This window comes from Myotis yumanensis, unplaced genomic scaffold (genome assembly GCF_028538775.1).
Source record: "Myotis yumanensis isolate MYYU_CA2020_CCGP unplaced genomic scaffold, mMyoYum1.0.hap1 SCAF_5, whole genome shotgun sequence".
NCBI classification, from domain to species: domain Eukaryota; kingdom Metazoa; phylum Chordata; class Mammalia; order Chiroptera; family Vespertilionidae; genus Myotis; species Myotis yumanensis.
Window position 1 is genome coordinate 66,948,127 of NW_027223756.1, and position 26,562 is coordinate 66,974,688.

Consider the following 26,562-nt stretch of genomic DNA (forward strand, 5'->3'; position numbering starts at 1 on the left):
ATTTATTAAACTGCTGCCAAAAGAGCACACTTATATAGTACTAAGGGTATTTAATTCCCATGAGATTAATTTCTAACAATGCAGAAGAAAAAAAAAGCATGGAATTTTTTGTCTTTAGGACCTGTACTATGTAATGAGGATTTTTACAAACTTGCCATTTTATCACCTCTCAAAAAAAAAAAAAAAAATGAAGAAGGTACATCTTGATAGCCCTAAATGAAGAAAGCTGTAATTGGATGTTCTCATTAATAAAATTGGCTATAAAAAATGTCATCATGACAAATAGAAAAATTATGACCACCTAGTTCGGCTTGGGGAAGCTGCTTTTTTACTATAAGAACAAATGTCCTCATTTCTTCATGGATTTCCTTTTTTAATTTCATCTTTATTGAGACATACTTGGCATATAACACTGTAAGATACTTAAAGTGTACATCCTGGTGATTGATATACATATACATTTTGGAAGGGTTCCCCACATTGAGTCAATTTACCCATTCATCACCTCACGTATTTATTTATGGTTAGAACATTTAACATCTACTTTCTTAGCAAATGTCAATTATATAATACAATGTTATCAACTATAGTCACCATGTTTTACATGAGCTCCTCAGACATTATTTCTTTTAGAACTGAAAGTTTGTACCCTTTTACTAACCTCTCCCTATTTCCTCCAACTCCCAGCTGCTGGCAACTTTTCTACAGTCTGTTTCTAGCAGTTTGACTTTTTTTTTTTTTTTAGATTTCACATATAAGAATTGTTTGTGTGAAAATGCCATTGGAATTTTGATAGTGAGTGTATTGAGTCTTTAGATTGCTTTTGGTAGTATGGACATTTTTAATACTAATTCTTCTAGTTCATAGGCATGGAATGTCTTTCCATTTCCTTGTTTCTTTTTTAGTTTCTTTTATCAGTATCTTATAATTTAGTTCTTTCACCTCCTTGGTTAAATTTATTTCTTGGTATTTTATTTTTTTTATTAAATCCTCACCCAAGAATGTTTTTATTGGTTTTCTTACTGAGAGGGGGGGAGAGAGAGAGAGAGAGAGAGATATCAATGTGAGAGAGAAACTTTGATCAGTTGCTTCCTGTGTGCACCTCAACTGAGGATCGAACCTGAAACCTAGGTATGTGCCATGAATAGGAATCAAGCCCACAACCTTTTGATGTATGGGATGACACTCCAACCAATTTAGCAACCTGGCCAGGCCAGTATTTTATTATTTTAAATGAAATTGAAAATGGGACTGTTTTCTTAATTTCTGTTTCTGATAGTTCATTATTAGTGTTTAGAAATGCAATAGATTTATGTATATTGATTTGTACCTGCAACTTTACTGAATTTATTTATTGACTAGAAGCCCGTTGCATGAAGATTCGTGCAATAGGCCTTCCTTCCCCTGGCTGCTGGCACCGGTTTTCCTCCTGCACCCGGGACCCAGGCCTTTGGTCCAGCCACAGAGGAGAAGCCAAGCCTCTTCAGTCTTCAGTCTTCAGTCTTCAGTCTTCAGTCTTCACTCTGGCTGGAGCCTTCAGTCTTCGCTCCATGACTGCATTTGCAAATTAACCGCCATCTTTGTTTGGTTAATTTGCATAGTCACTCTGGTTGGCTGGTGGGCATAACAGAGTGACACCAATTTGCATGTTTCTCTTTTATTAGTGTAGATTCTAACAGTTTTTTGGTGGAGTCTTTGGGGCCTTTACATATACTATCATGTCATCTGCAAAGAGAGACAGTGTTAGTTTTTACTTTTCAATTGGGATGCCTTTATTTCTTTTTCTTGCCTAATTGTTCTAGCTGGACTTGAACTTCCAGTACTATCTATCTACTCTAATAAAAGAGAAACATGCAAATTTGTGTCACTCTGCTATGCCCACCAACCAATCAGAGTGACTTTGCAAATTAACCCAACAAAGATGGCAGTAAACTTGCATACTCAGGTGAGGAGCGAAGACTGAAGACTGAAGACTGAAGACTGAAGAGGCCTGGCTTCTCCGCTTCAGTGCTGCAGCGGAGAAGCCAAGCCCCGCTGCGGCCGCAGCGGAGAAGCCAAGCCTCGCTGCAGCCAGAGGAAAGAAGCCTAGCCTCGAGGCGTGGCTTCTCCACTGCGGCCAGATCAAAGGCCTGGGTCCCGGGTGCTGGAGGAAAACCGGTGCCAGCAGCCAGGGGAAGGAAGGCCTATTGCACGAATCTTCATGCAACTGGCTTCTAGAATATATATAAAAGCCTAAGCGAGTGGCCAACAGGCTGACAGGGCAGTAGCTATGACATGCACTGACAACCAGGGGGCAGATGCTCAACACAGGAGCTGCTGAGCAGCAGCAACTTTGCAGAGTGCCCTCTTGCACTCCGGGACCCCTCGGGCAATGTCAGACTGCTGGTTTTGGCCTGATTCCCACAGACCAGATTGAGGGACCCCATCAGTGCAAGAATCCATGCACTGGGCCTCTAGTTTTGAATAAAAGTGGAAAGAGTAAACTTTCTTGTCTTATTCCTGATCTTAGAGAAAAAGCTTTCAGGTTCGTAACTTTCTCATTATATAATGTCCTTCTTTCTCTCTTATTATAGTCTTTGACCTAACATCTGTTTTCTCTAATGTAAGTATAGCTACCCCTGTTTGTTCGTTTTTTATTTCATTTACATGAAATATCTTCTTCCATCCTTTTACTTCTAGTCAATGTGTCCTTATAGGAGAAGTGAGTCTCTTGTAGAAAGCATATAGTTGGATCTTTTGCTATTATTTATTCAGCTGGTGTATATCTTTTGATAGGATAATTTAGTCCATTTATCTTTAAAATAATTGACAGGTACTGATTTACAATTACCATTTTGTTAAATTTTTTTCTGGCTAATTTTATAATTCCTTTGTTCTTTTTTTCTCTTGTTTTTTCCTGTGTGATTTAATAATTTTCTATAATGCTTAGATTTCTATGCTTAGATTTCTTTCTCTTTTGTCTATATATTATATGTTTTAGCTTTGTGGTTACCATTTGGCTTATGAAAAATACATTACATTTATTTACATTATTACACTGTCCACCAGAAGCAGGTTATAGAGATGAGAAGACTGACTGCAAGGCAGCAGTTTTTAAGGTATGAAAATGGATTCAATTTTCAGGGAAAGGATGGGAGATGGGTGTTTTACTTGGCTGCCTCTGGCTGAGCCCTGGAAGGGATAGCTAGGCAAGTACAGTGCAAGCCTGTTAAGAACTGTGTCTTTGTTTTGTATTGTCTTATGGGTCTTGTGGAAACAAGCCCCATTGGCATTCAGAGTATATGTCTTGGGGGCCTATTAAAGTTGGGGTACTAAATGTTGGGTCCAAACCCTTCCCTCCTGAGGGAGAGATGAGAATTATGTTTCTTCCTAACTTTATAGGGTGGGGCAAAAGTAGGTTTAAAGTAGTGAATAAGCAAAAATACAGAGTTTATTCCTTTATTATTATTTATTAATTATTGCATTATTTTCCATACAAATAACTAAAAACCTACTTTTGCCCCACCCTGTACATCACTGTGCCAGGAGTGGGGTTTACTGCAAGAGTTATGTCTCAGCTTCATCCTCCAGTTTTATTGGGGGTTTTTCTCATTCACCCAATGTGTAAGAGTCCATTCAGCTAGCTTCTGGATTTCCTTCAGTGGGAATTTTAAAGGGAATAGCTAAGTGAGGTATAAATTCAGTGTGTCCATAGGAGGAGGTGAGTTCAGCAACCTCTTATATTGCCATCTTGAACAGGAACTCCCAAAGAGCTAGATAGATTTTTACTGTTATCTCAATGTTTTTACATCCAAGCCTTTAGTTTTATTTTTGTTGAAAAATATATATATTTTAGATATGCAGATTAGAGCATCTTAGCAAGTAAATAAAATAATAGGTGACCATACAGTATATAGGCATAGCATTTAAGAAACTACCAGTAACTGAACAAAATAGCTTAAAAAGAGGCAAAAATAAAAAGTAAAATATTTTTATAGAACCTACATTTGCCTTTTTGGTCTTGGGTTTACTGAAATTCTTCTTTGGCTTGACATCTTGAGTTACAATGAGTTTGGGAGAGACTGATTCTAATGAATTTCCATAAAATCGCTGAAAAACTTGAAACTTTTGCAGAGATTTAAGATAATAAGGATCTCTAGGGTTTCCTGAAAAGGAAAAGATAAAATGTAATACAACTGCATTTCTTCAATGGTATTCTCACTAATTACTCACATCATCCCAATCTAACACGCACTTTCTTTTTGAGTTTGGAACTGTAACTTACTGTTCACTTTTTGTAAAGAGGGGATCTTTAACTCAGACTATCTCTTATCTGTAGAATAATTCCTTACTTTATTTAAAGGATATACATGATAAAGCATTCTTTCATTATCTACCTCTCAAAACAAATATCAGGATGCGATGACAGATTCTGGGCATTACTTTTGTCATATGTCTTGTGACTAAAGTTAAGAAAAGGAAAGTAGAGGCAGAGTCAAGAAGATAGCCATTTAGGATATTCTGGCTTCTTGCATCACTTAAAGGAAAAATCATTACTCCAGACCATAGTCACAGAATCAAGAGTTTGGCAGCTGAGAAAAACTTACACTATGGTAAAATCTAATAACAGAGGAAATCTTAACAGTCAAGCTGTGACATACTCCCTTACCCAAGAAAAAGTACAATACTCAAAGGGAATAACTATGCTAATTAATTTTTCTATGCCTATCTACATGTCAAATCAAACCACTTTGAAGGGTGTTAATGGTTCATCTAAAACAGTGGTTCTCAACCTTCCTAATGCCGCAACCCTTTAATATAGATCCTCATGTTGTGGTGACCCCCAACCATAATATTATTTTCATTGCTACTTCATAACTGTAATTTTGCTGCTGTTATGAATCGTACTATAAATATCTGATATGCAGGATGTATTTTCATTGTTACAAATCAAACATAATTAAAGCAAAGTGATTAATCACAAAAACAATATGTAATTACATATGTGTTTTCCGATGGTCTTAGGCGACCCCTGTGAAAGGGTCGTTCGACCTCCAGAGGGGTCACGACCCACAGGTTGGCGACCCACAGGTTAAGAACCGCTGATCTAAAAGATCACCTTGCATCTCGCAGGATCTTGTTAGTTGTTTATAGCAGGCTGATGACTATTTCATATGAGCATGATTACTGTGCACACTCCTAGATTCTCCTGAAAGTAAGTTTTGTCAATTTGCGAGGAGGAGGAGTGGGTGTGAGCACAGAACAAAGGTGAAATGAATTATCCAAGGACATCAGATCCCTAATTCAACCTCTGTTGATGTACTGCTAGTGGTTTTATGCGCCTCCATTTATAGTTCCTACCATCCTAAGCATGAAGGCAGATAAAATGCTGGCACTTGTTACATGCCGTCAATTGGGTGGTGTGAAAGCAAATGCAATTGCTTGAAAGACTATGGCCTCAATATTTTTGACATCAAGGAATACATAGAATTCTTCAATTATAAATTGTTTTTGCTTAAGACAGCTTCTAACTTTTGTGGGGACAAATGTCATCTTTGTATACTTCCTCCTAAGACACCTACATACCTATGTACATATGACTGTCAGTAAACGAAATGGGACTCTTCACTACCATCTTTACTGACATTCACCTACATATTTTCTGGACTAGTCTTACTCAAGAAATATAATTTGTGGCACATAATATGCTGATATTTCATTCTGAGATAAAAGACAGAGAATGAAATTGGTTTTAGTTTATTTCACCATAGTCACAGAGCTCACCATTAAAAGTGGACTTTGCCCTATCATAATCATCACTAAGAGGTCTGTGAGAATGCCAATGTATAAGCTCATCAAACGCCTTATGTTTAACCAGTGAAGTTACAATCGGATCATCCCTATGAGATAAAAAGAAATATATTCATATTTTAAAGTACAGACATTCTAATATAACATAACACAGATTATAATTTGCAATCATATTTCTTTTAAAAATTAAGCCCCCTTTCCTCTTTCTGTGATATGATATAAATAGTTGAACCCAAAGAGCAGTTTATTAGAGGCTTAATAATCCAGAATCCACTTGATGTTTTAAACAGTCCCATCAACGTCAAAAAATATTAATGAATTCATTAATTAAAAACATGCAGCACAAGTGATTTTACTCGAGGATTAAAACCATGTTGATTTTCACCTAGTATTAATCAAAGGACATTGATAAATTTGATATCAAACTCATATGTTTTACAAACACATATTATATCTAATATACTCTAATCTATTATAGTTCAAAGAATCTTTAATGATTAATTATTCTACTCCATACAAGTGTTTACAGGGGCACTTTTGGCCCTATACCTCTTTAGGAAAGGCAAATCTTTCAAAATGTCTCCAACAAATTTATCAACCATCTCAGATGACATTGGTATAAAACCCAAACTGGGCATCTTTTCCTTGGAGGTGTCTGCAAACAAAATATTAAGACAAGGTCAAATGTGAAACTTTCATACAGGGCTATTACACATTATTTTCTAAAAATTTGCATTAAAAAACATTTTTCATTGATCTTATTTACATTTATTAAATTCCAGGCTTTCCTAGAAAACTATTTCCTCCATTAAAACATTTTGGTAAACAGTAGAATATAAACAAGTAGGTATCATTTAAGTAGGTAAGTAGGCAGGAAAATATCAGACATATCACATACATGCCACATATATATGCTAGTTGGAAAATAAAAGCTTTTATTTAGTATCCGGTTCATAATTCTAGGTAACCTGCCATTGCTCTGCTCATTACCCCCTGGTGTCCACTGTTTCTATCTTTGCCGAATACCTTCCAGCCTGAGCACTTTTTATCTTATGGTCCATGTGGAGCAGTGCCAAGAATTTAATGCTCCAGACTAGTCCTCAACCAAAGGCTGAGAGTCCCAGTACAATTTAACCGTAGTTGCCCACAGTGGAAATCTATTCATTAACTTGTCCTGCATTTATTTTCCTCTCTTCCTTATCTAATCTTATCACTAACTTATTTGATCTTTCTGGGCTCAATAGACTACCGGCACTTTAGTTTCTGCCTGGTGGAATTTATCCTGACAGAAGGAAAGAGGAAAGATATATATATTCTCTCTCCATGTCATGAAAAAGATCCTTATATCAACACATCCTAAACCCCATTAGCTTTTGTTCTCATTCATTCTGGGATCATTTTCTTCTTCCTGAAATTCATCAAACAGAAATATCATCAGTGATGCTTTGATGATGGGTAAATCAGTTTTGTATTTCTGAAAATATCAATATTACTCCTTCATTCATAAACTATATTTTAAGAATTATATATAATGTCACTCTATTCTGACTTCTATTATCATTATTATTGAAAAAGTCTATTACTAGACTTTTTGTTCTTTTATAAGTAACTAATTCTTTTAAGATATTTATTTCTATATTCTACAATTTTATTCTATTGTTTCAAGTGAGTGTATTTGCCTAAGAGTGTGAATATCTACATGTTTAATTTATTCCACTTGGGATTCATAATACATCCTGAATGTGCAAATTCTTATCTTTCATCAATCCAAGCAAATGCCCAACCTTGATCTCTTCAATTATTTCCCAACCCACATTGAATGAATCTCTCCTTCTGAATCTCCAAATGAATGAAAGGTTGACTTCTTCATTCTATCCTTCATATATATGTTAATCCTCATCCAAAGGTATGGTTACTGATTTGAAAGAGAGGGGAGGGGAGGGAAGAGGAAGAGGGAAGGAGGGGTAGAGGGATGGAGAGAGAGGGAGAGGGAGAGGGAAAAGAAGAGGGAGGGAAAGAGGGAGGGGGAGAGAGAGAGAGAGAGAGAGAGAGAGAGAGAGAGACATTGATGTGAGAAAACACTTCCTGTATACGCCTGGACCAGGATCAAACCTGCAACCTTCTGGTGTACAAGATGATGCTCTAAACAAGAGCCACACCAATCAGGGCATCTTCATATATTTTAACATCATTTTTATATTTATTTGATTTTTATTTATTTATAAATTGTTTTCCAGTTTTATTGAAGTGTAATCAACATACAGCTGTGTAAATTTAAGTTGTAAAATGTGTTAATCTCTAGTGCTATGTAATTCTTTTGATCAATTTCTAGTTCACAAATTCTCTTTAGCAAAATTCAATCAGCTTCTTAACTCATCTGTTGATAATATTTTCATTTCTACAAGTTTGGTTATTTTAAAATGAAAATGATGTTTTATAGTATTTTATTTTCTCATGTGTCAAGTCTCATATTTTATTTTTTAAAACATTTTAAACACATATATAGCATATTTTAGATTTGGCAATTACAAAATCTGAATTATTGAAGAGTTCTAGTTTTTTTCTCTTATTGTTTTTCTTAGGGCTTATTTCCTTTGTTGTTTGAAAATTTGTATTTACACTAATATTTGGCAGAAAATCCTGTAAACTAAGGTGGCTTAGAGTTATCTGCTAATACAGTTAATCAGAGCCCCAAATGCATGGGAGGGCAGATCAATAACCAGAAACTCTCAGTGATTTACTTGGCATTACCCAGGGAGCAGACTTTCTTTATTTTAGGCCCCTGGGATTTCCATTTTGTTTTTTTCAGCTTAGCTATAATTAAATAAAAAGACTAGAGACCTGGTGCACGAAATTAGTGCACTGGGGGGTGGGGTTCCCTCAGCCCAGCCTGCCCCTCAGTCTGGGAGTCCTCAGTGGATGTCCTTCTGACAGCCACAGTCTGGCAGCAGAGGCTCGGAGCAGGCGTCCTGTGTGTGTGTGTATATGTCTACTGGGGCCTGCCCCCAGCCGTGCCACGTAGGCTTGGAGCAGTTGCCGTGTGTGTGTGTGTGTGTGTGTGTGTGTGTGTGTCCCCGCTGGGGGTCTGCCCCTAGCCACATTGGAGGCTCAGAGTAGGCACTGTGTGTGTGTTGTGTGTGTGTGTGTGCTGGGGGCCTGGCCCCAGCCACACTGTGGAGGCTTGGAGCAGGCGCCCCTCTCTGTTGATCTCTCAGGCTCCTGGTCTCCACTGCTTGTTGTACTCTCCTTGAGCTGTGGCCAGAGTGGGGTGCTGCCTGCAGGCCGCCCTTTCCTGCTCTGGGATCGCCGCCGGCGACCCAGGAGCAGGTGCACATGGGGGCTGCCTGCAGGCCGCACTTTCCTGCTCTGGGATTGCTGCGGTGACCCAGGAGCAGGCCTTGCTGGGTGCTGCCTGTGAGCAGCACTTTCCTGCTCTCTAATCGCCATGGGGTTCCGGCTGGGGGCAGGGCTTAGGCAGCACATGGGGGTCCCGAATGGGGGCGGGGCTGCACACAGGGCCCTGATGGCGGCTCACGCTGTCCCGCCCTGCCTGCAGTATGCAAATTAGCCTCCATCTTTGTTGGCGGCTAATTTGCATATAGCCCTGATTAGCCAATGGGAGGCATAGCAAAGGTACGGTCAATTACCATCTTTGTCTATTATTAGATAGGATGTTGGTATCTCAATGGTTGGCCATAAGAGATTATTATCACTTGATCTATATACTGTCAAATTAATGAAAATGGCAGCAACCTATGTCTGGCTTTTTTTTTTTAATCACAACATTAGTTACAAGCAAAACATACAACATTTCTAAACTATAATCATAGCATATCACCCTGATGAAATGACAACAAGGGTAATTTATTATTAAACTTCATAGTGCCAGAAAAGTTTTTATACTTGCAGTATTTAGGTAGTGGTACTTTCAAAACATTTTCAGAGAAATGATGCTTTATATATATTTCAGATTAACTTAGAGTATTATTACCTTTGATTGGTACTGGGTCCTTTTTAAGAAAATTAAGTTGTGTTGTTCTCAGAGGAAATGGCTTTCCAACATCAAACTTTCTGACCAACTTTGATACAGCATTCCAGAGATATTCATAATCTTTCATAATTTCATTTCCCAAATTCAAATGTAGGCCTAAATAATAGTTTAAAATACTGTTAAAAGTCATTCACACATATGCAGAAACATGCATTTTTATTAAATTCATAGATCTCTGAAATACTTGTCAAACAGTAAAATTTTCAGTGGGTTCTACACTGCACCTACATGAAAATGGTCTCTAGATTGACTATGATATTGTAGATTTAAAATTTTATCTTGTCCTATTTTATAACAAGTATTAAAGGTATGACTATCTTAACTAACAATAACAGATGGTGCATATCTAGTTATCATTTAAGGTAATAAAAATGTTAGGTCACACATAATGTTACAATCAATAAAACTGAATAAAAACTATGATTTTTCAGAAAATATATAGAGGATTGCTAAACTTATATGTAGCCAATTTATTTCAATGCTTGCAATATGAAAGAACCAAATCCTAGGGGGTCAAAGAAACATCAATAATGCCCAGCTGTAGTTCTCTTAGAATGTGTTTTATTTTTTATTATTAAGAAGCAACAGAAAAGTTATTCTAAGAAAATAAGTCAAAGAAAGAAAAACAAATCAGATATTACAAATGCATAAATCAGCTTTATCTTTTGAAAAATATTCCTTAAATATCTAATAGTAAATGATGATATTAATCAGAGTAAATATTATGGGAAAAGTTATGCATTTATTTAAATGAAAAATTAAACTTAAATTACCAATCTTTTTTCAAAAAATATCTGTGGAATAATATTAAGTTAAAAGAAGTTTTAAAATACAATACCCACTTAAACTGCAGCTACATAAAACATATACATGTATAAACAAAGATTGGAAGGAGAATGATTGTTATGTTATATATTGGAAATACAGGGAAATTATTTTTGAAGTTTTATATTTTTTACATTGTTTATCTCTGGATGAAAGTATAATTATTTCAATATGCTAAGATAGTACCTTGAACATTTTCATTTTCATAGTAAAAAGCAATATTCTTCAACAAAAGCTCATCACTTAAGTCACAAAGGTGAATTAAATTCAGATTCCAAAATTCAAAAATGTTTCTATTATTTAGGATGAAGTATTCACACCACTTTCTCTGAAAATTGGAAATTAAATAAACCAAGTTATTGACAATTTCTATATTAGCAATAAGTTATAACATGACTTTAAAAATGTCTGTAATCCAACAGATAGGCAAATTGGCAGGGCTCTTTCTTTTTTTTTTTTTTTTTTGTGTGTGTTTGAGAAGTTTTTCCAAACTGTCTTTTTTTTTTTTTTTTTTTTTAATTTTTATTTTTCGCTAAAAGTATTACAAAGAGTATTACATAAGTGTCCTTGGCAGGGCTCTTTCCAATTCCTGTTAGTGTAAACCCTTTCAATCTGGGTAGTTATGAACAATTTATACCTTAAAAGTCAAAGTATAACATAAAATTAAATTGACCAAAAAAATGAGTTAAGTGTAGTTCTTTATTCTGAAGCAGAGAAGTCCATATTTAACTCTTACTACCCTTTTTTTTCCATGCTTTCAATATGAAAGAACACAGAGTCCAAGGCTTTAGAAATATTTTTGCTTTCAAATGTGCCTCTGTTCTTTACTTAGGTTTTAATGTTTTCCAATTTTACTTTCAGGTCAAAAGAGCATAAAAATAAAGAGCATTTGATTGTTCAGGGACCTAGAAGATGCTGAATCCTTCAAACTCAAAGATTCTCATTTGTCTACACCAGTGGTCGGCAAACTGCGGCTCGCGAGCCACATGCGGCTCTTTGGCCCTTTGAATGTGGCTCTTCCGCCCCTTGAGTGTGGCTCTTCCACAAAATATCACGTGCGGGCGTGCATGTACAGTGTGACTGAAACTTCGTGGCCCATGCACAGAAGTTGGTATTTTGTGGAAGAGCCACACTCAAGGGGGCAAAGAGCCGCATGTGGCTCGCGAGCCGCAGTTTGCTGACCACTGGTCTACACTGATGTCCACCTACCAGGTTGATGATCTGGGGCTATGTTCCCACCTAACACAGACAGAATGTCTTCTCTGACCACACTTAGTCCAGGGAAGTGTATGAGGAAGCAACCTCAGCAAGTGAGAGCCTAGTCATCCCCTCAGTCAATACTAGTGTTGGGAGAATTAAGTTCCAAGAAGGAAAACTGAGGCTTCTCTGCTCCACACTTGACTGGTGAGTTTAAAACGTAAGAGCTAGGCCCTGACTGGTTTGGCTCAGTGGATGGAGCGTCAGCCTGCAGACTGAAGGGTCCCGGGTTCGATTCCAGTCAGGGCCATGTGCCTTGGTTGCGGGCATATCCCCAGTTGGGGGTGTGCGGGAGGCAGCTGATCGATGTTCCTCTCTCATCGATGTTTCTGGCTCTCTGTCCCTCTCCCTTCCTCGCTGTGGAAGATCAATGAAATATATTTTTTAAAAAAACATAAAAGCAAGGGTTTAAAGCATGGGGAGAGAGAAAAAACAAGCATCTCCATTATGAAATCAACCAAGATCTCTAATACAAAGAAGCCTGGGGGTGAGGGTTGGCAGGAGGCACCCTGGTATTTTATGTAGTCCTGTGGCCTGCAAAGTGTTTATTAGAGATAGCCACTTGCAGTGGATGCTTCTTTGAAGTGAATGCCTGGGCAATCCAAGCCTAATTCAGATACAGTACTTGGATTACAAAAAGAAAATCAACTTTCAGAGTTTACAGTTGTTTGTGGTGATGCTGGTATAAACAAACCGACTGCACTGCTAGTATAGTTCTGAGAGAGGAGCAAATTTAAACTACAATGAGATATCGCTTCACACCTTCCAGAATGGCTACCATCAATAAATCAACAGCCAATAAGTGCTGGCAAAGATGTGGAGAAAAGGGAAACCTGGTGCACTGTTGGGAATGCAGGCTGGTGCCACCACTGTGGAAAGCAGTGCGGAGTTTCCTCAAATAATTAAAAGTGGAACTGCCTTTTGACCCAGAGAACACACTTCTGGGAATATATCCTAAAAATCATGAAACACCAATCAGAAAGAATAGATGCACTCCTATGTTCATAGCAGCATATTTACAATAGCTAAGATCTGGAAACAGCCCAGTGCCCATTAGTAGATGCGTGGATAAAAAAAGCTATGGTACATTTACACAATGGGATACTAGGCAGCTATAAAAGAGGAATCTTACCTTTTGCGACAGCATGGATAGACCCGGAGATTATTATGCTAAGCAAAATAAGCCAGTCAGAGAAAGACAAATAAATGCCATATGATCTCACTTATATGTGAAATTTAATGAACAAAATAAACTCATGAATAAAATAGAACCAGAGGTATGGATACATGGAACAGACTGACAGATGTCATAGGAAAGGGGTGTGTGGGGGACTGGATGAAAGAAGGTAAAGAGATTAGCCAGAGGACATGTATGCATAGTGCATGGACACAGACAACAGTGTAGTGAAGACCAGAGGGAGAGGGGCCTGGGTGGAGGTAGGCAAAGGGGGTAAAATGGGGGGGGGGGGGGGGGGGTGTGACATCTACAATAGTGTCAACAATAAAAAGTAATAAAAAAGTATAGTCATACAATCACAGTGGTAGGCTACCATCTAGGTTTATTAAGTGCATTTGATGATGTTCATACAATGAGGAAATCGTCTGACGGGGAATTGAACCATGGTCTCCGGATTGACACTCAACCACTGAGCAACACTGGCTGGGCAATCTTTGCCATTTTAGAAGCGTTTTTAATTAGCCCACTTTCCTCTCCAACTTTATCTAATGTCACTGTCCTTATTCTCAACTTCTTACATATAAATTACTCTTCACCTATATTTTCTCCCTCCCACTCACTACTGAATTCATTTTAACATACAGTGTGCTTCCCACCATTAATAGGTCTCTTAATTATGATCAACAGTAAGCTCTAGGCCATTTAACCCAATGTATTAATTTTAGTTCTCAACCTCCTACAATTCTCTACAACATTTCCACTGACATTCAGAACAATTCATTCTCCTAGGTTTCCTTCCTATTCATCTAAGCAGCTTTTTCTCAGTATCTTTGTCAGTATCTCAACCCTTTCTTAACTATTTATTATTAGAACTAGAGGCCTGGTGCACGAAATTTGTGCACTGGCGGGGGGGGGGGTGGGCGGGGAGAAGCCTGTGCCCTCTCACAGTGCAGGAGCCCCACAATCGAACTCCAAGACGTAGGCCTTGCCCACCCACATGCACCCACTGCGAATACAGCCTCCTGGTGATCGCTCATTGCGGCATGAAGGCGTCACTGCGTGAGGGCGTGACGACCACATAGGCTTTTATTAGTATAGATATCTCAGGTCTCTTATCATATCTCTCTCCCAAAATAATTTCATCTACAAGATAGCATTAATTGATATCAATCGATCTATTTGGATATTTCATTGGCACCTTAAACTCAGTATTTCCAAAATTGAACTCAGGATCTTCCTCTGGAGTGTCCTTCGTACAGTACAATGGCGTCACCCACCCGCCAGATGCTCAATCTAGAGAATTAGAGTCACTTGACTCCTCCCTTTTCCACATGTCCCACACTCAATCACTGAACTTGTCAATTCCAAAACTTAACTCTTGAATTTGACTGCTGCTTTTCATCCTTATTTTCCACTTCGTTAGTCCCTAACATTATAGACAGTTATGTGAACTAAGGTAATAGTCATCGACCTGGTGTCCCCAAATCCAATGTTATGCCTCTACAATGTTATCTCTGCATTACAAGCCAGAGAAAATTTTGAAAATGGAAGTGCCACTCATCTGCTTGACATTCAACCAATCAGTTGGTTCTCATTGTGTTTACAACCAAGTTTTATCTCCATTCCCTTAACAGGATCTACAGAGTTCTAAATGATTTATTTCTTAACCACTCTTCAGCTTTCCCATAGTCTTTCTATTCCAGTTACACTTCATGAAGTTCAGTTCCTTGGTCATGCCATCCTCAGGGTAATCATGCATGCTGTTTTATCGTCTGGAATCCAGTTTTCATCCTCTCTTCAACTTGCTAACTCCTACTCATCCTTTAAGACTTGGGTTACTTCTCTTCAATTCTTAAGAGAAGCCATCCTTTTCAGACTGAGTAGAGTTCTTCTGTTATCATATTCTAAACCAGGGGTCCTCAAACTATGGCCCGCAGACCACATGCAAATACAAATATTGTATTTGTTCCCGTTTTGTTTTTTTACTTCAAAATAAGATATGTGCAGTGTGCATAGGAATTTGTTCATAGTTCTTTTTTAAACTATAGTCCGGCCCTCCAATGGTCTGCGGGACAGTGAACTGGCCCCCTGTTTAAAAAGTTTGAGGACCTCTGTTCTAAACCATCCTATAGTCCCTCTTTTATAGTAATTTAAAAAATTCAATATCTGTCTTTGCTACAAAATGTAACTCTACGAAGGTGGTGGGGTGGAAGGAGTAAGTGTGGTCTCATTTTTTTCTCACTGTAGTCCCAGTGATTCACACAATTCATGTGCATTAGATAAATATGTATGGACTGGCCTCCTAACTAATTAGGATATATTATCAAAATCATTTTTTTAAAGCCTACATCAATTGATCCACTAATCTCATTGCTGGATATCAGTCTAAGTCAATACCTCCAAACTAAAGGGAAAGGCTTACACTTAAATAACCTAGAGAATAGCAGCATCTATAATACAATAATTTAAACCCTCCTAACATCCCATAACAGAGAAGTGAGTAAGTAAACTGTGGTACATCCATTAAAAAATAACTGGTAGCCATTTAAAAAATGATGCTAAGAATGTGAAAGAAAACAGAAAAAATATGTGAAAAAAATATATAGATTTCCAATGTTAGAAACAATAACAAATAACAGAAAAATCTAGGCATTTAAAATAAAAAAATAAACCAAAATGTCAATAATTGCCAAAATTGACTAAATGGTGTGTTTTTCTGTTGTTTTTGCTTTCTATTTTCTTAAAGTCTACACATTTTCTATAACTATCCTCTATAATAGACAAAAATAATACACTATTACATTTACTTATTCAATTCCTCTCAAGAGCAGAACACAACCGTCACCAATCCCTTATAGTTGATAACACACAAAGAAACTAATCTTGACAAAGATTAAAAGAAGAAAAATAGATTTTTTCCTTAGACTCAATATATAGAATGTTGTCTATTATTACTACCAAAGAGAGTAATTGGAATTAGGAAGTGATTTGATTTAGGCCATTTGACTTTTAAAGCCCCCAAAGGGCTGACATTGTTCTCATATAAGTCTATTTTTGCAGGTGATTGTGGTTCTATATAGATGAAACTGTTGAAACAAAAAGTAAATAATAAATCAACAAAGAACATATTTACCATTTTTAGGAAAGTCTGAATGTCCTCAATCCAATCGGAAGTGATGACTCTGGTACAAGCTCTTTGAGAAAGAGGTAAATGGAGTAGAAAAACCACACTGAGACAATGCAGCTTACACAGATCTTCCATCCATTGCAGGCTTAAGCAATCACCTTTCTCCTGCATAAAATAAAGAAGGTAAGCCAGAGCACAGTGTCTGTGAGAGACACATATGGCACCACAGCAGTAGCTAGCCACTTTCATTTTTGAGAAAGTTCTTTTCTTCACACATAAACTTGGCTGAGTTTATACAGAGGTGAGGTAAGGGGGACAGGGAACTGCCAGTTCAATAGCAGTTTGCATAAAGCATTTTTTAGTATTCTCAGTTAAGCCAACCTTTACATAAAATGACTAAACAGCTAATGAAGTATGATCCTGCAAGACTCAACACTGACAGAACCACACATTAAATGCTGTAGTCTGACCCTAGCTGGTTTTGCTCAGTGGATAGAGTACTGAAGGGTCCCAGGTTCAATTCCGGTCAAGGGCATATGCCATGGTTGCAGGCTCGATTCCCAATAGGGGGTGTGCAGGAGGCAGCCAATCAATGATTCTCTCTCATCATTAATGTTTCTCTCTCTCTCTCCCTCTCCCTTCCTCTCTGAAATCAATAAAAATATATTTTTAAAAAATGCTCTAGTCTGTCCAACACATCACATTTTAAAAGTTACATTGAAAATTACTAGAGTGAGGAAACCAGGACATTTCTAAAACACTTATCGAATTAGAAAAAGGGTTAAGTGGACATATTTAACATGATAGGACAAAGACCTCAAAGCCATCTCCAAATTTACAAAACTAAGACTTGTTTCAGAGTATCTCCAAAGGGCAAAATAGGGTCTAAAGGTAGAAATTCCAGAGAGGTACATTTGGTTTAGTATCGTTTTTCTGATAACAATTTAAAATGGCCAGCCTAATCATGTACAAATATTTTACTAAGCACATATAGGTGGGGCAAAAGTAGGTTTATAGTTGTGAGTTAAGCAAAACACAGAGTTTCTTTTTCTTTTTTTTCCTAATCCTCACTCAAGGATATGTTTTTATTGATTTTTAGAGAGGGAGGAAGGGAGAGAAAGACAGAGAAACATCAATCAGTTGCCTCAGGATGCCCTTCCCCCTTCATGGGGGATCAAACCCACAACCTAGGTATGTGCCCTGACCGGGAATCAAACCCACCACCTTTTGAAGTATGTGATGACACTCCAATCAACGGAACCATCCAGCCAGGGCAACGTTTATGCTTGTATTATTATTCATTAATTATTGTATTATTTACTGTTATATTTTCCATGCTAATAACTGTAGAACTACTTTTGCTCCACCTTGTATTCAAGCAGATATTGAAAAGCCAAATATTATATAAAGGATGCTAGGTTAAAGATAATAAGCACTGTTCATTTCTAAAATTGTAGAAGAGAGAGACAAACTTCATGTTTCTTTAATAAGAATACTTAACCAATAATCCCCCAGCACTCAAATTGTTTACAAAATAGTATGTGTACAAATGTGTGTGTCTGAGAGTGTGTGTCTGTGCCTATGTATGTGTGCACAAATATATAGGGATAATTATTTAGTTGAGAGCAAACCTATATTGGTCAACATATTCTTAATGAACTCTACCAACCATCAAAAGGTTAAGATTTTTAGTGTCTCTCCAGCGAGGATGGCACTAAGATACTACAGTAGGGATATTCTGTCAAAATACAGTTTGGTATCATGGAACTTGAACAAGACAGACCCAGGTTCAATCCACACTGCTCTTTAATACCTTTGGTTTAAGGAATGTTACCTGCAATATCTGAACCTCAGTGTTCTCATATGTGAAAAGCGATCACAGTACCTCCCTTGAAAGGCTACTGTGAGAATTTAATGACATTGACACATATAAAGTGCCCAGAACACTGCAACATTGTAAGCTCTCACCAAGCACTAATTTCCTTTTTCATTTCCCCTTCCTCTGGATGGTTGGACAAATTTGATTAAATATGTAATAAGGGAAACATCTGCATAGTAAAACACTAAATCTTATAGTGGCACAATGGGTGTTTTTTAATAAACAAAATCTATATTTTTTTATATAAACAATTTGTATATAATTTGTATATAACTAAATTAGGGAAATAAATGAATACCAAATGGAAGAAATGGTAGATGAAAATCAATAAAATTTCAAAAGTTGAGAGCAATGGTGTTTCACAGTAAAGCAATAACAATCACACCTGTTGGATGTTAGTTTCCTGACCAGAGGTGGTCGTCTTTCTGTTTTCTAAAAAGTCATGGTACATTCTCAGAGTCAAGGAGCATGAAGCAACACAAAGGACATGCCGAATGTCAGATCCTTCTGGCCAGAGTTGCTTAAGCAGAGAAATTATTTCGGATGCCTGTCACAGAAGGAAACTGTAAAATGTCATGGTACCTACAAAAATGTTTATTCATAAGTGATCTTACTAGAAGAAATCATACAGAAAAGAAGGATAGATTTGACCACATGAAACTATAAATATTTCTATTAAAAATTATAAACATTTTAATGAGAAAATTCCAACAAATATTTCAGTGAAACCATTAAACATTTAAATGTGTAAAGAGTGCCTATAAATCAGTAAGAAAATATCTAAACCTTTAATAGGGCATGAGCAGATAATGCACAAAAGAAACACAAATATAATAAAAGAAAAAGTGTTTAATCTCTTTAGTAATAAAAAGAACAATTAGATATATTTTTACTTGCAAGTTAGCAAAGTATATTTTAGTGATAATAGCACTGAAATGTGATGCCATTTCTATCATAGTTTGTCATAGTTTGCTAATGATATAAATAGGTACAGAATTACTGCAAAGCTATTTGGCAATACTTTATGATTATCATTAAATATGGTGAAACTTTTTTACTGGCCATTCAAGTTCTAAATCTAGGTTGGGTAAATAATACAAAATGTGTACCAAGATTTATGTACCAAGATGTTCACTACGAAGTTATTTGTAAAAGCCAATTTTCAAACAATTTAAAAGTTTAGCATTAGGGAAATACTATGCATCCAGTAAAAAATAAAAATTGTGAAGAATTTTTTATAACTAAAAAACATGTAAATAATAACATTAATTTAGAAAGTGAATAAAAAGGATATATGTAATATGTCTCAATTGTATAATACATAGAATACCATTGAAAGAATATATTTTTTAAAATGTGACTTTCTACCTCTAAGTGGAAAAACTATGTGTAAAAATGGTATAATGAGTATGAAAGGTTTTCAGAGGAATAACATTATGACACATTGAAATCTAGATACACTTCTATTAATGAAATTTAAGTCTCCCCATATTCCAATATGAGGCATTGTATTACTCACAGGAAATTTTTATATTTTTTTATTTTTTATTTGTCTTTATTGTTGAGAGCATTAAAGATGTCCTCTTCCCCCTCCATTTCTCCCTCCATGCCACTCCCCAGGCCTTCACCACATTTTCCTAAAATCCTATCATACACACATAGATATATAGTCTTGTGGGATTTCCATGTAGCTAAAAACAATTGAGTCTATAGTAATCAGCTTCTTAAAAAATATTAAACATTTTATTTATATCTATAAATATTCTTCACAAAGTCATCCCCTCAGAATTAAGAAGACAGACTAGTGATACTACAAAATAACTGTATAAGGGAACCATTAACAGATTCCAGCTCTACAATCCCTCCCGCTCCTGAGCCCCACTTGCCTCAAATCAAGGCTTTGTAGTGACCAAAGAGAGACTGACCAAAAGTGCAGAAAATATAAAGGAGAAACATTAGTGACAAGTGAATTGGAAGAACCACCAGCATTAAATCTACCCCAGTCTGAACATACAATAAATGGTAAGCAGGTAGCACAGAACACAAATTACAGAAGACAAATTTCAAATGACTGGTATGCACAACTTACAGCACCAGATGGCATATAAGAGGGCCAGGCACACGATTTAAAGAGACAGACTGGGTGTATAAGGACCAATATAACCTAAAAAGATAGGAACTACTTACAGAATAGGAATTACTTAAAGGAACAATCTTCTGAAAACACAGCTCTGGATCCTTGGCAGATCACCCCTGCACCCAAGCCTCAGGCCACCCCTGCCTCAACCAGGCCTCCTGTCTCCCCCGGGGGAGGCCTCCTACGTGTGCCTGTGCCCCAGGGGCTTCTCGGGGCTCCACTGGGAGACGGGGCTAACAGAGCAGTCAGCGGGGGACCTGGACGCACTGGCCTTTGATGGACGGACCTACATCGAGTACCGCAACGCTGTGACGGGAGCGAGAAAGCGCTGCAGAGCGACCACTTGGAGCTGAGCCCGGCCCCGAGGCCATGCAGGGAGCCCTCGCGCTGGCCACTGTGGGCGCCGCCTGCAGCTGACCTGCGACCTGGGCTCCCAGCCCGTCAACACCAACCGCAGGCTGCAGGCCAGGGCGCCTGGGGAACGGAGGGCAGGCTCCCGGCTCCTCCCGCTGGGCTTCCCTGCTTGTCGGCAGACTGCCCCCCCGCCCACCACCACACACCTACACACACACACACACACACACACACACACACACACACACCCCAAGCTCCACCCGACCAGTCTGTGTCCCTAGAGCGAGGAGCTGCTGCCCAGTGGAGGGGGCCTTCTCAGGCCTCCCCTGAGCTGGTCCTCATCCCGCTGGGAGGGGCCAGCCTCACCAGGACTGGCCTCGAGCCTGGTGGCCCCTCCTGGGCCAACACTGTGACTTAGAGATGACGTTCCTGCTGGGGCCACAGGCATCCCTGCTCTGGCTGTGTCCGCCAGCCCCAGGATTGTCCGGGGCCCCTACCCTCAGCTGGCCGGGCCCTGCCCACCCACCCGGCCACCTGGGACGTGGCTGTGTCCCTTCCCGACACCCTGGGAGGGAGTGGGCCAGTGTGGTGCGGTTGGAGTCCATTGCCTGCTTGCCTGGGCAGCCAGCCTCCAGGCCTGACCACCAACCAGAATTCTCAGTGCATTGATTTTACTTGATGTCTGGGGAGTGGGGCTCATCGTGTCCAAGAGCATCTGAGGACACCACACGGCAAACCCTCTCCAGTCCTGGTGGAAGGGGTGGGTGTCCTTGTTCGAGAATGACCCGGGGCGGCGGGTGTTGGACCGAGGCCCAGGAGAGGGTGCAGGGACGGCAGAGATGGCTGTGAAGCCAGAAACGCCTTAAACTGCAACATCGTGTCTCATCCCGACCAGCCTGTCTTCTCCTGCACCTCGTACAGTTGGGTAGCAGCCCCAACTCTCATAGCCAAGGTGGGCTGTCGAGCCCACGGGCTGAAGTGAGCCCCCATATGTCCCATTACTAATATCTCCAGTCTGTGTCTGTCTATCACCATGAAATAAAAGTCTGAACACGTTAAAACAAACAAACAGAAAACATAGCTCTGAGGAGAAAACAAAGCTAAAAGGAAGAAAGAAGCATCCTATAGCAATTAAGTAGTGAAGGGGAAAAAAGGACAAAGCCGAATACTACGTCACTGGAAGATAAAAGAAAACCACAAAATCCTAGGACTCACAACCCCTCATCCACCACCAAAGTAAGTAAAAACAAAATCCCCCCTAATATTGCCTTGACTCTGCTAGATTGACAGAAAGGGACATGATTAAATTGAGTTAGATTAAATTATTAAATTAGGAATCTTGGAAACATTAGGGGAAGCTGTTTATGAGGTATTTGAGAACCTTTTTTATAACTAAACAATTCATTCAAGTAAAATATTTTTAAAATAAGTTTCAATACCTCTTCAATCATATTGTTCCATCTTAAATTTCCAAAAATAGGTTCAAATGCCAAAACCCTACATCCTTCTAATTGTTTAATCAGGGCTTTATAAGCATTCTCAATCTTCTTTTCATTCTGTAAAAGGAAGACAAATCACATAAATTGTTAAAAATATCTAATTACTTTCTAATACAGAAAAATCAGATATGGAGGACATAATTATTATATTTCTAAGCAAAAAAAAGTTTTACACTAATTATTGATCATCAACACTGCTTTTAAACCCTTCCAGCCAGCATTATTTTGTCTTTTTCAAATGAATTTTTGTCTGGGAATTTAGTGCATTTAATTTTTTAAACAATTTTATGAAAGTGTAGTTATCATAACATGAAGTTCACACTCACTTTAAGGGTACAATCTATGGTTTTAGGTAAATGTAGAGAGTGTCTGGGAGAGCACCTGAGGAAAGATCATCAGCTGAGTCCAGTTGCTCGGCTCGGCAAAGCCATGTCCTGGACACATACATACCTTGCCAAAAGGCAGGAATGTTGTCAGTCCTGACCTATAGCTCAGGTGCCAGAGGGTGGGTGCCATTATCTAAGTTCAGCCATGCACCAGGGGCGGATGCAATTATCCAGGCTCAGTGAGGCCTGACAATTACGAGAAGCCATAAGAATGAAGAATTACAGCTTGATCTTCGGTAAGCATGATTTCACATAATTTCCTTTGTCTTAAACTCTAGTAAAACTTTCTGATATCATGCTGTATATAATAAAAGCGCTGCACTAGCTCTGGGTCACTGTCGCTCCATCCGAGAACAGTGTCCCACCTGGTCCCAGCTTTACCTACTGTCTCTGTGTCTGTTTCTCTTTCTCAATCCCCAGTCGCTCCTACTCAGGACTAGTTCACTCTCTAGCTGTGCTGGATGCAGCTGGAGAACCGCCATAGGTAAATGTACAGAGTTGTGCAACCATAACCATAACCTAATTTTACAACATTTCCAAAATCTCAAAAAGAAACACTGTGTCCATTCTTTTTTATTATGAAAAATTTCAAACATACACATAAGTAGAGAATAGCATAACCTCCTCCCAAGCACCTATCATTCAGCAAAGGCCCTTACCAACATACATTGCACTTTTATTTGCATATCACACAGTCTTCAAATTGATAAATAATCTCTTTAAGGTGACTGTTTAGTAAATTAGAAAATGAATTCTTTCATCAAAAATAAAGTCCTCCATTAAGCCCTGGTTCGTGTGGCTCAGTTGGTTGAGCATAGTCTCATGCACCAAAGAGTCACTGGTTCGATTCCTGGTCAGGGCACATGCCTGGGATTGTGGGCTCGATCCCCACTAGGGTGTGTGCAGGGGGTAGCCAATTGATGTTTCTCTCTCACATTGGTGTTTCTCTCTCTCTACCTCACCCTTCCACTCTTTCTAAAATTAATAAGATATTTTTAAAATTCCTCTTAAAGAGAGATTGGGAAGAATATTCATAGGGCACTCTTCAAACTCAGATTCAAATTTTTCTAACAGAATAAAATGAGATAAATTGATTCTAGGTCCTCCTCCCAATATAAAAATGAATCCCAGGACTGTTCAGCTAACAGTAAACAACTAGAATTTGATGACTGGAGTTCTAACTAAAGCAAAATAAACGATCTTATCAGATTTTATGATAACCAGCTGGAGGTCTCCAAAACCATGAGGGAGTGTGTGACACTATCTTCAAGGAGTAAAAAATGTTAGCTGACTCAAAAATCATAAAGAATTATCTTCATTTTAAATATTCACTCTACATGGTGAAAATTAAACAGAAATTAGATTCCTTTATAAAATCAGTATGTATTTTTGACCCAAGAGTTCAATATAGTAATTGTCAAATACACCAATACAACAAAATAATAAGATCATGGAATCAAAATCCAAAATGCTTATTAATCTTGTTAATGATTTAATGTTAAGAAATAAACTTATTTCAATTATTTTCCTTTTTCATCAACCTGCTCCATGGTTTTCTCATTAAAAGTTGCTGTTTTTAATATCATTTTATCAGTATGTCTCAGCAACAGAGGCATATATTTTACCTCCTGTTTAATGCATTTCTGACCTTCATACCACACAGTACTTAAACAAATAAAGGCTGGAGTCAGGCTGCCTCATTTCAAATCCATACTCCCTTATTAATTTGGTATTGATGATGAGCAGATTGCTTATTCAGGTATCTACTTCCTTATCTGCAAAATAGATGATACTAACACCTACCTTGCAGGGTTGTTGTGAGGGTTAAATCAAATGACTCATGGGATGAACCAAGCACTATTGTTATGACAGGAAATGCTCAATAAATGACTGTACTTGTATCATTATTATTATTATTAATGCTCAATACCTCTCTGTTAAATCTATGATAATTTCCATAGAAGAGGTAAAAATAGAACTGAGTCAAATAATTTAGAAAATTATTTAAAATTATAAGAGAAATTTTGATATAAATTACCTGCTTGAAAAACGTTTGTTGTCTGTGCCTGCTTAGCATAAAGTACGCATAAAGTCGAAGAACGTCAGATGCTTGTCCTGAGGAAAGCACAACATTGACCTTCATTGACCAAGACTGAATGATTAAAAAGTTGAAAAGATGTGTTTGTAGATCGTTCAAGCCTTCATCTGCAACTATCAGGAAATATGGGTAACTCTCTTCCAAAAAATTTTTCCATTCTTGTGATAAGCATCCAGAAAATTGTGTTCGAACATCAATGGTGTTATTATGCTGAAGATGAAGAATTAAAGCAGTTCTCAAAGAAAGAAGTTCAGGGAAGTTGAAATATGCATACTCAGCATCCTGTGTGGGAGGGGTAAAGTACATTATTTTGAAATTATCATTTAGTAGTTTACCAGTTTAGTTAACACATATCACTAAAGTTATTAAAGGAATAGGTTCCAACACACTTCTGCTCTGTTTAAGAGACCTTTAAACCTTGACTGCCATCTCACAAATACATGCCATAAACCACAATTTGGATGTAAATATGTGTATCCCTTTTAAGCAGGCACACAATACTCGGGATTTATCACACTTTCCCTTCCCATTCTAATTCTTTTCCTCTCCAATCTCATTTCAAAATGAAAAAAGAAAAAAAAAAAGACATAAAAATATTTCAAAGCAAATGGTGGATATAAATTATCCAGGAAAAGGAAGCTGTGGTGGATCATTTTATTTGAGGAGACTGTCCCCAGATCATTGAGACCCTCCTGAAACTGCATAGGTTTTTCTCAATAGACCAAAATTAGTGCAATAAACTGATTGTAAGCGTTAGGCTAGAAACCTGGATCTTTATGCAAAACACTGCATGCAAGCAGTCATCAATATTAAAAAAAAAATCTAACAATAGTGTGGACTGCAAAATGATATTGAACAGACATACACCAAACTTCTTCAGGGATAGGATGAGGAAGGGGTGGTAGTGGTTATACATATCTGTATTTGAATTGTTAAAATTTTATGATTAATTGTATTCATTATAAAAGAGCAGACCAAATATATTCCCTTGGAGGTAGGTACTATAGAGCAAATAATTAAAAAAGCAGTGTTAGTGAGTTTTGACATTCTCTTGGGATCAAATACATTGACTGCTGAGTTTTGAAGACAGAAGTTAGAAGTCTAGAATCCAGAGATCCATTATTAGACCACTGTTGAGGACCTTTCTCATCCTCTTTCATGATCCTGCATGTTCTTACAACAAAGTTCCATTATTATGAATAAAAAATTTTTTGTAACTTCTGAATATTGTGATTATGGGCAATTGTTTTCTGTTCTTCCTTTTAGCTTTTCTAAATATTTATAGATACATTTCAATTTGTAATAAGAAAATACTTTTATAATAGAAATTTTAGTTTTAATTTAGTTCTCAAATCATAGAAAAGGATTCAACTGTCACATGGTACCTTGAAGAAAACTATGGCAAATTGTCCTCCTTTACTAATTATATCCACAAGGTAGCGTTCAACCAAATAGAAGAAATGGAGTTCCTGCCCCTGCTTTAATGATTCCTCACATATGAACATGACAAGCAATGAATCTCCATCAATGAGAAAAAATTCAGATTCAACAAAATCGTTGAATATACTGGAATAGCTAAAATAAAAAGAGTTAAAACAAAAGTTAGATATAAATTAAATAAGGTCCAAAAAAAGGCAGCAGCCTGTTATTAGCTCATTATCACTATCATCAATAGCTGAATTTACTGAGTAACCATTCATGTCAGGCTCAATGCTAAAACATTTCAAATATACCCATATACATGACTATCTTTCATAAAAAGAAGGCAGGATCAGTCCATTCTATAGAGAAGGGAACTTAGGCACAAAATGATAGGGAAGATTATTTAAAGCCATACGGCAAAATCTGGATTGGACTCAGGAATTTAACACCCATCTTTTGAATATGGACCTGTATCATATTTTCTTCCTGTTTAATCAATTTCATTCCTTTATAAAACAATGGGTTCATTGACAGCTGTAGACAAAGAATGCAAGAAAAAA

General features: G+C 37.7%; 1 protein-coding gene across 3 annotated transcripts in view; it reads right to left on the bottom strand.

Annotated features, from left to right (window-relative positions):
- The window catches only part of LOC139010677 (probable ATP-dependent RNA helicase DDX60), a 103,628-nt gene that overhangs the window by 65,541 nt on the left and 11,525 nt on the right, over positions 1 to 26,562 (bottom strand). For all 3 annotated transcript variants that reach the window (XM_070415444.1, XM_070415443.1, XM_070415442.1), the window contains exons 4-13: positions 25,966 to 26,155; positions 24,521 to 24,862; positions 22,037 to 22,153; positions 18,492 to 18,653; positions 16,234 to 16,392; positions 10,853 to 10,994; positions 9,782 to 9,937; positions 6,340 to 6,445; positions 5,764 to 5,879; positions 3,985 to 4,145 (exon numbers count right to left, since the gene is read on the bottom strand). In XM_070415444.1, the coding sequence (XP_070271545.1) occupies positions 3,985 to 4,145; positions 5,764 to 5,879; positions 6,340 to 6,445; positions 9,782 to 9,937; positions 10,853 to 10,994; positions 16,234 to 16,392; positions 18,492 to 18,653; positions 22,037 to 22,153; positions 24,521 to 24,862; positions 25,966 to 26,155 (1,651 nt within the window). The remainder of the gene's footprint in view (positions 1 to 3,984; positions 4,146 to 5,763; positions 5,880 to 6,339; positions 6,446 to 9,781; positions 9,938 to 10,852; positions 10,995 to 16,233; positions 16,393 to 18,491; positions 18,654 to 22,036; positions 22,154 to 24,520; positions 24,863 to 25,965; positions 26,156 to 26,562) is intronic.